The 13,387-nt window shown below is 24.1% G+C and overlaps 2 protein-coding genes across 2 annotated transcripts; both read left to right on the top strand.

The window, feature by feature from the left end:
- The first annotated feature begins 797 nt into the window (after nt 1-797).
- LOC146725243 (uncharacterized) lies at nt 798-3,310 on the top strand. The gene is made up of 7 exons (XM_085483703.1): nt 798-911; nt 1,394-1,659; nt 1,900-2,052; nt 2,479-2,743; nt 2,832-2,900; nt 2,983-3,072; nt 3,197-3,310. The coding sequence occupies exons 1-7, from the start codon at nt 798-800 to the stop codon at nt 3,308-3,310; spliced, it is 1,071 nt and encodes a 356-aa protein (XP_085339829.1).
- Nucleotides 3,311-8,816: 5,506 nt separating this feature from the next.
- LOC146725242 (uncharacterized) lies at nt 8,817-12,484 on the top strand. Its single transcript, XM_085483700.1, has 7 exons — nt 8,817-9,092; nt 10,347-10,612; nt 10,853-11,008; nt 11,469-11,733; nt 11,999-12,067; nt 12,149-12,238; nt 12,368-12,484. The coding sequence occupies exons 1-7, from the start codon at nt 8,817-8,819 to the stop codon at nt 12,482-12,484; spliced, it is 1,239 nt and encodes a 412-aa protein (XP_085339826.1).
- The last annotated feature ends 903 nt before the right edge of the window (nt 12,485-13,387 follow it).

The following is a 13,387-nucleotide window of genomic DNA, read 5'->3' as shown; positions in this document are numbered from 1 at the left end:
AATAATACATGATAATACAATAATTGAAATATACACATATGTATTATATTATTTTATCATCTTGATGAATAATGTGTTAGCAAAATAATTTGAATAGATTTGTTAAGATCATTTTTTTTTAATTAGGAGAAAATAATTATACTGATTATTACAAAAAATTGTATAACTGTTTTTTTTATATCGTAACTTTTCTTTTCCACTTTTGATTTTTTTTTCCGTGTATATAGTCATGTGCGACTTAGACTTTGCGCAGTAATTTAAATTAAATAAACCATATTTCGCCCAAAATTTTGTAAAATTCTAAATTTATGCCATTTTATTTAGAATTGCTAGTATTTGTTTTTAGTAATTATAATTTTGTTTGTAATTTCATTGCTTAAAAATTGCGGTATATTACGGTATAATAACATATCATATGACTGTAATACATGAATATATTTTGTACGTAACAATTATGTGAGTAACGATTATTTCAAGTACATCTATATTATTATTTCATATTTTAACAGTGTTAATGCAACGATCTAATTAAATTTGATCTCATCATGCTGATAAACAACATAACGCGTTAGGACACTATGCCGTCAATTTGGAATCTAATAGTTGCCATACGAAGATTGGTAGAGTTAGCGATCATGATCGACACTATACACCAAGCTTTATACCCTTTTCACATAGTTAGTTGTTGGTTCGGTTTTACAATTTATAGAAATAGCTTGAATCATGCAAGGCCTTGTTTTAGCATTTTCTATATAATAACTGTGTGGAGTATTTACGCCTGTGTCTGTTATTATATAATGACACTTTTTGGACCAAAGTATATATTTCGTGGCTTTTTAATGTTTTTCGCATTTATAACAAATTTCATTGTGACCATAATATCTGTAATCAATAATATTTGTGAACATAAGGTACATTTTTTATGTGAATGTTTCATTATAACGTAAATTATGTGACACGTGCAGTAAAACAAATATCAAGAAATAAAATCTCTATAAATTTTAAATTATTTATTACTATAATTATTTAAAAAATATATTTGGTAATGTTAAATTTAATTATAAATATAAATTAAATAATCCATTTTTCTTTCTTTTATGTAAAATATAATTTTATGTTTCTAAAATGCAAGATGTCTTATTTTTAATTATTGGATAATTAAAAATATCATAATATTACATTTAAGGAATAAATTGTGGTTTGTATATATTTTGTCTATATTACATAAATTAATATAATATTTAATGAGATTATTTTACAAATTATTACTTTGTTATTAATTACTTTATTAATTACTTTGTAATTTATAAACATGTGTCGGTATACATATATTTTTCTGCATACCAAAAAGATATTTATTGTATTATATCTTTTTTGTTACTGTAATTTTTAGAAAATCATTACGTATATAAAAAATCTCGATCTCATAAACGATACGTTGGAACAGCTTGGTACACCTAAGGAATATTGTAAAATGCGAAACTGGATAAAATGGATAGTGATTATATGGTTTATGATTGTTTGCATAACATGGACATTTGAAATTTTCTGGTCCACATTAAAGTATTCGAACTCAAGGAACATAATTATCCCAATTGTATTAAATTATCCTTTCTACGCCAACTGTTTTATGGAGGTAGCATTTATGTTTTTGTTAAGGTTTGTAAAATTTATTGTGAACTTTTTCTTAAATTATATAAACAATGTTGTAAAGTTTAAAAATCTTTAAATTTATAAAAATGTTTAAAATTATAAAAATGCTATCTTAAAAAATTTTATTTTTTTTAAAGTACTTTAAGTAAGAAGTAAACAAAAAGTGAGATACTTTTAGCCTGAGATAAATAAAAGTACTCAATAAGCGTATTATTCTAATATTTCCTAATTTGCTCTAAATTACAGATACATTGGTACTAGATTCGATAAAATCAACAACTCTATTGGGCAACTATCAGAGACTGAATGTGAATTGAGATGCACTAGGAAAAAATCTCTTGTCACTCGTTACTATGTACGAAATGCTAAAAATCGCGAGCATGTGTTGTGGACTGCAATGTAAATGTGATAAAAATATTAATTACAGAGTTGAGGGACTTATTTTAATATAAAAGACAATTTTATTTTATTACAATCTTCTTTACAGATAGCATTATTTTATTGTTTTGTGACAATTTATCATCTATTTAGCTTTTTATATCTATTTACGAAAGCTTGACAAATTTAAATAATTAATTTCTAAAGTATAACGTAAGTATAAATATTAATAATTTTCTTCAACTCTGTGACAAAGTAATTAATGTAAACCTGTAACTGTATAATATTATTTAACACTTTTGATTACATATATATGTGATAACAATTAAATCTAAATAAATAAACATTATTGCATGCATGTAGCGTCCTAATCAAAACAATAAATATGTAAATATTATAGTTAAATTTCTATATCATAGATATATTTATTTATTCAAATTTTTCTAGGCATCTTCATTTGGAACTTTGTCGAATAACACGCAATATAAATGGGCTTTTCGGAATTCAAATGACTCTGCAGACGATATCTCATTTTATATTTTTAACCGGAATAGTTTATTTCCAATATCATATATTGCTATGTTTCAAACAAAGTCACGGAGACATTGAAGAAATGAAACTAATATTTTTTATTCAGATGAATTTATGGTGCATAATATTTTTCACAAAAGTCCTAGCAATAAATTATATCTGCGAAAGCATTAACTCCAAGGTGAGCTTTTAAATGACTTTTATATATTGTAAGAACAAATAATTTACAATATATGGAAAATTATTTTTATTACTATTTATTATTTTAGATGAAAAAAACCAAGAATATAATTTATAATTTGACAAATCTTGTCCATTTTGTCCAGATACGTAAAGATGTAAGCTAAATCTCAATAAAATCTTATAATTTTAGATAATCTTTATTAAAAATTGTTAAATAATTCTTAAATTACAATGCAGATTTGTCAGTTTATTCTTCAAATATCACTTCGACCGTTAAATTTTAACGGTATGGGCCTGTTTCAGTTTGGTTACAACTTTATTCGTAAGGTTAGCTAAAAATATTATTCGCATCTCCATGCATATATGTGTAATGCCATTTGAAAATTTTTAATTTAAAAATTTGGCAAATAAACATTTGACAACTATAATTATATTTAATTTTTATTTCCAGTTCTTCATAGCACTTATTTCTATTGTGATTTGTATGGTGCAAATGGATAATTCTCCTCTATCTCGAATTTTAATTTCTAGCGTAAATAATGTAACATGTGTAAATGATGAGTAAAACATATATATTTCTGAAAAGTTCTATAGTATCTTTTCAGTTTATTATTTGATATCCGTATATTTCTAATTATTAAGTTGATAAAACATTGGCTGTAAACAATTATTGAGAATAATAATTGTACTCGAAAAAATAAATCCGTTATTGATTATGAATAAGACTTCAAATTTCCTATATTATAAGCTATATTATCAGCTCATGCGAAAGAAATATGTACTTATCACAATTAAGTAAATTCATAAAATAAATAAATAATAAACAATATATAATATAATAATTTAAATAAATGTAAATTATATTATTATCATCTTGACGAATAACTAATGTGTGATAGTAAAATTAATTCAAATAGATTTGCTGTATCAGCATTTCTTAAAAAAACCAAAAGAAATTGACTATTATGACTATTACAAAATATTTATATCTGTTTTCTTTATATCTCGATTTCTCTCTTTCTCTTCAGTTTCTTTTTCATGTGTAGTTGCGCGTCTTAAAAGCTACAGTAATTTAAAAAACAGGTCAAATGTCGCCCAAAATATTTTAAAATTCTAAAGTTTTATACCATTTTATTTAGACTTGCTAGTATTTGTTATCAGTAACTATAATTTTTTTGTAACTGCATTGCTTAAACATTACAGTATATTAATAATAACATATTATATGACTGTATTATAAGGATTCATTTTGTATACATAATAGAGAGATGACAAAACAAGTATAGAAATTGAAATTAAATGCTGAGACATTGTACGATTATTTCATAAATTTGCACCGTACATATGTGTTTAATATTTTAATGGTTTAATATTTTAATGGTGCTAATGCAACGATCTAATTTAATTGAATCTCATTATGTCGATAAATGTAACGTTAGTACGCCTTATCACATTCAATTTGGAATAACGTAGGATATTGTTAGAGTTTCCGATCATGGTCGACACTATATACAAAGCTTTTTATCCTTTTCATTTAGTTAGTTGTTTTCTTGGTTGTGCAATTTATAGGCATAGCTTGGACCACGGAAAATCTTGCTTGGGCATCTTCTATATAATAACTGTGTGGAGTATTTACGCCTGTGTTTGTTATTATATAGTGACTCTCTTTGGACTAAATCGTATATTGAGTGGTTTTTTGATGTATTTCGCAGTGATGACAAATATTTTTACGAATACAATATCTGTAATCATTAATATTTGTGAAAATAAGGTACATTTCTTCTATGTGAATGTTTCATTAATGTTAATTGTGCGACATGTGCAGTAAAACAAATTTCGAAAAAATAGAAACTCACCAAATTAAAAATGATTTATTATTAGTTATATTTAATAAAATTATTATTATTACATAAAAGGAAATTTTATCATTAAGTTATATTTGTTAAAGTTAAATATAATTAAATATATTCAATAATCTATTTTTTCTTTTTAGGTAAAATATAATTTTGTTTCTAAAATGTAAAAAGTCTTAATTTTTTTAATCAAAGGATCATTAAAAAAATATCTCATTATTATATGTAATTAATAAATTATTATTTATATTCAATTTGTTTATATCACATAAATTAATATTTGATAAAATTTTTTTTGTTAATGTAATATTTAGAAAATCATTAGGTCTATGAAAAATCTCAATCTCATAGACGATACATTGGAACAGCTTGGAACACCTAAAGAATATTGCAAAATGCGAAACTGCATAAAACGGACATTGATTATATGGTTTATAGCGGTTTGCATAACAAGCGCATTTGAATATTTCTCGTATGCAGTAGAGCATCAGGAGATAGGAAGCATAGTTATTCCATTTGTAATAAATTATACTTTCTATACCAATGATTTTATGAATATAATATTTGTGTTTTGGTTAAGGTTTGTGAAATTTGTTGTAAATTTTTTTCCTAAATTATACAATCGTTGCAACGTTTCAATAATTTATCTTTATCAATTTTCAAATTATTAAAATTATTACGCAATGCTAAGTTCAAAAGTAAAGTAAACAAGAGATGATAACATATTTTTAACCTGTAACATAAGTAAGTATTTAATAAGCTATCATTCTAATGTCTCCTTATTTCTCTAAATTATAGATACATCGGTAACAGATTCGATAAAATCAACGGCTATATTTTGCAATTATCAAAGACTGAAGAATGCGGATTGAGATGTACTTGGAGGAAATCTCTTGTTACTCGCTACAATGTACAAAATGCTAAAAATCGCGAGCATGTGTTGTGGACTGCAATGTAAATTGATATATATTAAGATAAAAACATTAATAGACTTGAGGGACTTATTTTATAAAAGGCAATTTTATTAATCTAAAAATATATAAATATATAGCATTTTATTGTATTACAATACTTTACACAATTTTTTTGTCATTACTTTGTGGCAATTCTGCATATGTTTAAAAAAAGATCTTACTTTACACGTTTAAATAAAATAGTTCTAAAGCTACGTAATGTAAGTATAAATAATTTTCACAATTTTATGACAAAATACTTAATATATGCTGTATCTCTACAATATTAATTAACACATCTGACTTTTGACTATATTATATTTTAGTCGAAATAGATAGACATTACATATAGTACAGAATCAAAACGAATTCGTTAATGATAAATTTATTAAAATTTCTGTAATATATATAAATATATATAAATATCTATAAATATATGTACTTGTTACATCTTTTTAGGCACCTTCATTTGGAACTTAGCCGCTTAGCACGCCATATAAATGATTTTTCTGGAATTCAAATGGCGCTGCATATGATATCCTCTTTGATTATTTTACTGGGATTGTTTTATACTCAATACGACATGTTTTTATGTTTCAAACGGGTTGACGGGAACATTGGAGGAATGAAATTAATATATTTTATTAATATGAGCATATGGTGCGGCATATATTTAACAAAAGTCATAGCAATAAATTATGTATGTGAAAGTATCAGCTCCAAGGTGAGCTTTTGGATGATTTTTTACATAGATTTTAAGACAAAATTATCTATACAATATGTTTCGTGTGTGTGTTTGCATGTGCAAATGATGTCTCGACCTGTTATTGCGTGATTAACTTGATATGATATTCAATATCTATAACACGTAATTTTGAAATAATATATACATATACATATAATTTAATAAAATGATTTAAATGAAAAAAAGGGAGAAAAAAATTTCTTCTGCATTTTAAAAAATGTTTTTGATACTCATTACAAAATTTATTTTATTATATTTCAGATGGAAAAAACCAAGAATATGATCCATAATTTATCAAATCTTGTCTATTTTGTCCAGATACGCGAAGATGTAAGCTAAATCTCATTAAAATCTTCCAATTTTAGATACAGATTATCCTTTATTAAGAATTGTTAAATAATTTTTATGTTACAATGTAGATTTGCCAGTTTGTTTTACAAATATCACTTCGGCCGTTAAATTTCAACGGTATGGGCTTGTTTTGCTTTGGTAACAAATTTCTTCGTAAGGTTAGCTTCTAATATTATTCGCACCCTATCAGGCACAATGGAATTTAATAATTTTTAATTACGAAAATTTGATAAATAAACATTAAACAGCGATAATTATATTTAATATTTATTTTCAGTTTATTATAACAATTATTTCGGTGATGATATTTTTGGTGCAACTCGATAGTTCTCCCCTATCTCGTATTTTAATAATTAATAGAAATGAGAAAACATGTTATTATAATGAATAAATGAAGAAAGAGAAAACATGTAAGTTTGAAGAGTTTTATATAATATTTTTTTTCAATTTCTTATTTGATATCCGTATATTTTTAATTATTAAGTTTGTAAAACATTGGTGGTAAACAATTATTGTTAATAATTATATTGAAATTATTTTAATATTATCGTATAATATAAATGCAGTAGAGTATATTCATTGATTTTATTAATTTTTATGTTACTTGGTATTTATGATATGTATCTTTTAAATTTTTATTGATTAATCATTTAATATAAAGAAAATCAGTTTTCATAATAATTTTAAACTATTTTATATTTAAAAAAATTAATCCGTTATTTATTACGAAAGACATCAAAGACATAAAATTTTATATATTGTTTTCAATTTATTTAAAAATGTTATCTTTGTCCGCTTGTCAGAATTCTATTGCCAACATATCAAATCAAATATTAAATGATAGCTGCCTTAAATTAAAAGCCATTTGCCAGTCATCGGTTTTAATATCGTCTAGAGATATCGCGCGATCAACTACTTCATTGTTATATATACTTATAAAATTAATATATAATGCTATATAATGCTAAATAAATTAAATCGATTGCATATTATTTTGTCATCGTGACTAATGCATAACATGCCAGCTAAATACGAAGAGAAACATCAGTTTTCTTCAAGAATCTTAAGAGTGTTGTGACTATTGCGGTTACTATAAAAGGACTACATCTTTCTTGCTTCTGTCTTATATTGTTTTCGATTTACATTTTCAGAAGTCTTATTTAAATATATCCTATTTATTTTAACTGTTCTGATTGTACGTATGAATATTGTATATATATAAATTATATATATAAATATACTTATGTATAGAGCAAGAAATATAAAAAAATATAACTTAAAAGGAATTCCTAACATTTCGTATGAGGATCGATCAGATTCTATAGTATAGTACATCTATATATAACAGTTCCATCTATTCAATTATGTTAATGCGCTATTTATTAAGTGTCCTATTTTTTTCATGAATGTAACACTTTCATTGTACACTACTATATCTAACTCGAACTTTAACAGTTAGTATATAAAACTGCGAAAGTTTAGTGATATCATCGACACTATACAAGAGGCTTTAAATCCTTTCTATTTAGTTGCATTTTGTATTTGTAATAACAAAAATATTGTAATATAAAAATTTGGTTTAAGTAAGAAAATTTTAAATAATAATGCTCAATATTTATTTTCAGTTTTTTGTTTGAATTCTCACATTTATTCTTATTATAACTTAAATCCTTTCTATTTAGTTGCATTTTGTATTTGTAATAACAAAAATATTGTAATATAAAAATTTGATTTAAGTAAAAAAATTTTAAATAATAATGCTCAATATTTATTTTCAGTTTTTTGTTTGGATTCTCACTTTTATTCTTATTATAATTCAAATAGATACTACTTCTATAAATTATATAGTTTTCAGAAATAATATAACGTGTTTCGAATTCTAGAATCGAAATTTGTACATAACATAACGATGGCATAGAAAAATAATTGTTAAAACTGTACGAGTATTATGTGAATAAAAATTACATCAAAAATATGCATCTATGTCTATGTTATTGTTTAATATTTTATGCTAATGTAAGAAGCTAATTAACGATCTAATAAAATGTCATCTCATCATGCTGATAAATGTGTAACGATATACTATATGATATAAATATTATACGCTATATCATTTTCAATTTGAATTCTAAATAGTTTACATATTAAATTGTGCGAGAGTTTGTGATCATGGTCGACACTTTAGAAAAGGCTTTAAATCCTTTTCACTTAGTTATTTGTTTTCTGGGTTATGGAGTTTTTAGGCATAATTTGAATCATCCAAAAATTTGCTTCAGCATTTTCTATATACTGTCTGTGTGGAGTATTTATGCATGCGCCTTTTATTATATAGTAACTATCTTTCCACCGAATCGTATATTTTATGGCTTTTTGATTCTTTTCATAGTAATAATAAATTTGTTTGCGACCATGATATCTATAATCATCAATATTCGCCAACATAAGGTACGTTTTCTTTTCTTAAATATGTATTTCTGACTTTAATTGTGTGATGTGCAGTGAAAAAAATAATTTTCCTAAATTTAAAACTGTATTATTAATTATTTACCAAAATTAAATTTAATTAAATATAATTTAAATTCATCTTTTTATACAAAATAAAATTGTATGCTTCTAATATGCACGTTTTACTTTTAATCATTGGATTATCAGAAAAATTATAATATTTAATAAATAAAATTTGTTTTGTAATATTTTTGTACATATATTAAATAAATTAATGTAACATTTGATGAGACTTTTATTTTAAATTATTATTTTTTATTAGTATACTAGAACAACACAAGCGCGCACTATGCGCATTACTGAGCACCATTTAAAGGACGTATTCCAATATTTTAAAGCTCGCTCTTTCATTTTTTAATTAGTTTTAGTCATTTAAAGTAATAATTAATTTTTTCCAAATTATAGAACCCTACGTACGAATCATTTCGTTAGGTATTGACAAGCCATTAAATTGACCATTAGTCACGTCATTTAAAGGGAATTTAATTTTCAAGACATGTTAGCATCTCATTTCACATTTTTCCAAATTTTAACAATAAAATTTTTAAGTTTTCGACGAATTCTATAGTTCAGTAAAATACATATATTACCCGAAAATCGACCAGTATCTCACATTTATACGAGTATATGCAATCTTGCGAACAAGTAAATCTATTTTTTTAATGATTTGAAGCCTGTATAGCTCTGAACTCTTTAGAAAATAATTATATGTTGCAGAGAGAATAAGAAAATTATATAAAAATCGAGACAACTTATAAAAATCTATCCGCATCTCAAATTTATATATAAGTATCTTTTTAGAAAATAATTTTTTATTGGAGAGAGAATAAGAAAATTATATAAAAATCGATAGAACTTTCAAAAATCTATCACCATCTCACATTTTTTCGAGAATATGCAATCTCGCGAGGAAGTAAACCTATTTTTTAAATAGTTTCAAGCCTGTAGAGCTCTGAACTCTTTAGATAATAATTTTTTATTTGAGAGAGAATAAGAAAATTATATAAAAATCGATAGAACTTTTAAGAATCTATCAGCATCTCACATTTTTCCGAGAATTAACAAATTTTAAAATAAACATATTGTTATATATTTTTTGCATACCAAACAGATATTAGTGTATTATATTTTTATAGTATTATATATTTATAATATTAATAGTATTTGTATATTTTTTATTACTTTCAATTTTAGAAAATCTTTATGTGTATAAAAAATCTTGGTCTCATAGACGATACGTTGGAACAACTTGGAACACCTAAAGAATATTATAAATTGCGAAAGTCAATAAAATTCATATTGAGTTTATGGTTTATAATGATTTGTATAACATGGATATTTGATTCGTTGGAGTGTACAATAAGAAATCAGGATACAAGAAGCGTAATTATCGCAACCGTTTTAAATTATCCTTTCTACGTCAATACTTTTATGGACATAGTATTTATGTTTTTTTTAAGGTTTGTAAAATTTATTGTAAATTTTTTCTTAAATTTTATATAAGCATTATTGGTCTGAATAATTTATCTTTATCAATTTTTAAATTTATAAAATTTATAAAAATGCTATATATATCAAAAAATATTCTAAGTACAATAAACAGAAACTAATAACATGCTTTTTTAATCTGTGACAAAAATAAAGAGTTGAATATATAAACGTTTCACTCTATTAATTCTTTGTTCTTTTTTTAATTACAGATACATCGGTACTAGATTCGATAAAATCAACAGCTATATTGAACAACTATCAAAGATTGAGAATTGTGGATTGAGATGCACTTGGAAAAAACGTGTTGTTACTCACTACTATATTCGAAGCGCTGAAAATCACGAGCATATGTTGTGGACTGCAATGTAACTTGTTATATGTTAAGATAAAGCTAAAGAAAATGACAAAGTTGAAGAATTTATTTTAACTAAAAGAATTAATTTTAAATATGATAACTTCATTAAATTAAAAATATATATAAATACATTGCATCTTATTTATGTCACAGATTACAATCTATATTTGCACAATAGTTCTACGTCAATTTTGTTTCTTTCTCTATTTCTTAAAAATCTGTTATTTTATAAATTTATAAACTGCAAATTTCTAAATTTACGTAATATAAATATGAATAAATATTTCTCAGCTTTATGACAATATAATTATTTCAATGTAAGTTGTTGATGTTATTTGATTCTAAGCAAAGAGACATTGCATTGCTTGTAGTTCTTAATTAAAAAGAATTAAATTAGATTTTTAATAAAAAAATATGATTAAATATTTCGGCGTCTTAGATATATTTATATTAATAGAAAGTTTTTCTAGACACCTTCATTTGAAACTTTGCCAAATAGCAAGCAATATAAATGGCTATTTTGGAATACAAATGACTCTGCAAATGATATCGTATTTCGTTTTTCTGACTGGAGGATTTTACTTGGAATATTATATACTATTATGCCTCAAACAAATTAATTGGGATATTGGAGGAAGTAAACTAACATTTTTTATTCGTGTCAATATATGGTTCGGCATATTTTTAACAAAATTCATAGCACTGAATTATATCTGCGAAAGTGTTAGTACAAAGGTGAGTTTTTGAATAACTTTAAGATAAATTGTAAGAAAAAATTATTTATTATATGTATTTGTATGTATTTTAGTAAAGTAATTTTATTAAAAGAAAAATAAAAAAATAAATCTCTTTCAAATTTTTTAAATAAAAAATCTGTGAATTTTTCATTTATAAAAATTGCAATTTTTTTAATGTACAATTCGCCGAATTTATATCATTGTTATGGATAAAAACAATTACAAATTGTCAAGATTATAAAATTAAATTCATATTATTTCAGGCGGAGAAGACCAAAAACATGATTTATGAATTGGCAGACCTTGTCTATTTTGTCCGGATACGCAAAGATGTAAGATAAATCTTCTAGTATAAAATCTTCCAATTTTAAATGGTCCCTATTAAGGGTATTTAAATAACTTTTATAATGCAGATTTGCCAGTTTGTTTTGCAAATGTCACTTCGACCATTGAAATTCAACGGAATAAACATGTTTTTCTTTGGCTACAAATTTATTCGTAAGGTTAGCATCTAATATATTATTTACATTTGTATATAAGCATAATGCAATTTATATATTTTTTAAATTTATTTAGAACTTAGATTAGCAGAATGTTTAAAACAACTAATTATATTTAATATTTATTTTCAGTTTATTGCAGCAATTATTTCCGTTTTGATTTTCATGGTGCAAATGGATAATTCTCCTCTATCTCGAATTTTAATTGTAGAACAAATAATGGAACATGTTAATGATAAAAATATGTAATTCTGAGTGTTTTATGTAGTACTTTTAGCTTATTACTTGATATCACTGTATATTCTTAATTATACTGCAAAGTTGCTGTTGTAAACAATTACTGTTGAGAATTATATCGACATTATTTAATATTATGATATTAATTATGCATATAATTATTGATTCATTTTATTAATTTATATTATTTGATATTTTATACATACAGAGATGTTCGAATATTTTTAGCCGACAAATTTTTAGAGAATTGTTTTATGTTGTAAATATTCCTTTCCTTTCGTTTTAATATTATTAACATTATTAAAAATAATAATAAATTAAATTTCCATAAATAAACATATATCTAATCCAACTTTTATAAAAAATGGTTTAAGTTGTATAACGCTCAGTTTCTTTATTGTGTGTTCTGTAAATTCCATGATCTTTTTTTTATAAAACACTAAATGGCGATATTTTAAAACCTCTCTTTGCACTCTACAAATAAACTAACTAATATCTAAAGCAAGACAAACTCTTCAGAAATTATTAATAAAGTTGACGTTGATGGATCTTTTTTACCCAAGATCGATCGAAAAAATTCTCTTACTCCCTCGAATTACTGTCGACAATTTGAAATTTTTTAAATATGTTTTTTCATTCGGGTGTACGCTGAAAAGTTTTCACGACGATCTATAAAAAGAAATTCTTCAAATTCCGTAAACTAAAAATAGCTTACGATCTTATAAAAAGAAGTTCTTTAAATTCCATAAGCTAAAAATAGCTTACCTATAAAAAGAAATTCTTCAAATTCCGTAAGCCAAAAATAGCTTACCACCTATAAAAAGAAATACTTTAAATTCCGTAAACTAAAAATAGCTTACGATATTATAAAAAGAAGTTCTTTAAATTCCATAAGCTAAAAATAGCTTACCATCT

Source organism: Nylanderia fulva, unplaced genomic scaffold, assembly GCF_048542155.1.
Source record: "Nylanderia fulva isolate GAGA-0341 unplaced genomic scaffold, ASM4854215v1 Scaffold10, whole genome shotgun sequence".
Lineage (NCBI taxonomy): Eukaryota > Metazoa > Arthropoda > Insecta > Hymenoptera > Formicidae > Nylanderia > Nylanderia fulva.
This window is presented reverse-complemented; position numbering and strand designations above follow the sequence as displayed.

Bases quoted from the DNA above. Each gene is read 5' to 3' on its own strand.
- LOC146725242 (XM_085483700.1), top strand. From the start codon at position 8,817: ATGGTCGACACTTTAGAAAAGGCTTTAAATCCTTTTCACTTAGTTATT. The intron at 10,613-10,852 runs GTTTGTAAAATT...TTTTAATTACAG, and splicing joins GTATTTATGTTTTTTTTAAG to ATACATCGGTACTAGATTCG. The intron at 12,239-12,367 runs GTTAGCATCTAA...ATTTATTTTCAG, and splicing joins GCTACAAATTTATTCGTAAG to TTTATTGCAGCAATTATTTC.
- LOC146725243 (XM_085483703.1), top strand. From the start codon at position 798: ATGACACTTTTTGGACCAAAGTATATATTTCGTGGCTTTTTAATGTTT. The intron at 912-1,393 runs GTACATTTTTTA...TGTAATTTTTAG, and splicing joins ATAATATTTGTGAACATAAG to AAAATCATTACGTATATAAA. The intron at 2,053-2,478 runs GTAAATGTGATA...AAATTTTTCTAG, and splicing joins CATGTGTTGTGGACTGCAAT to GCATCTTCATTTGGAACTTT.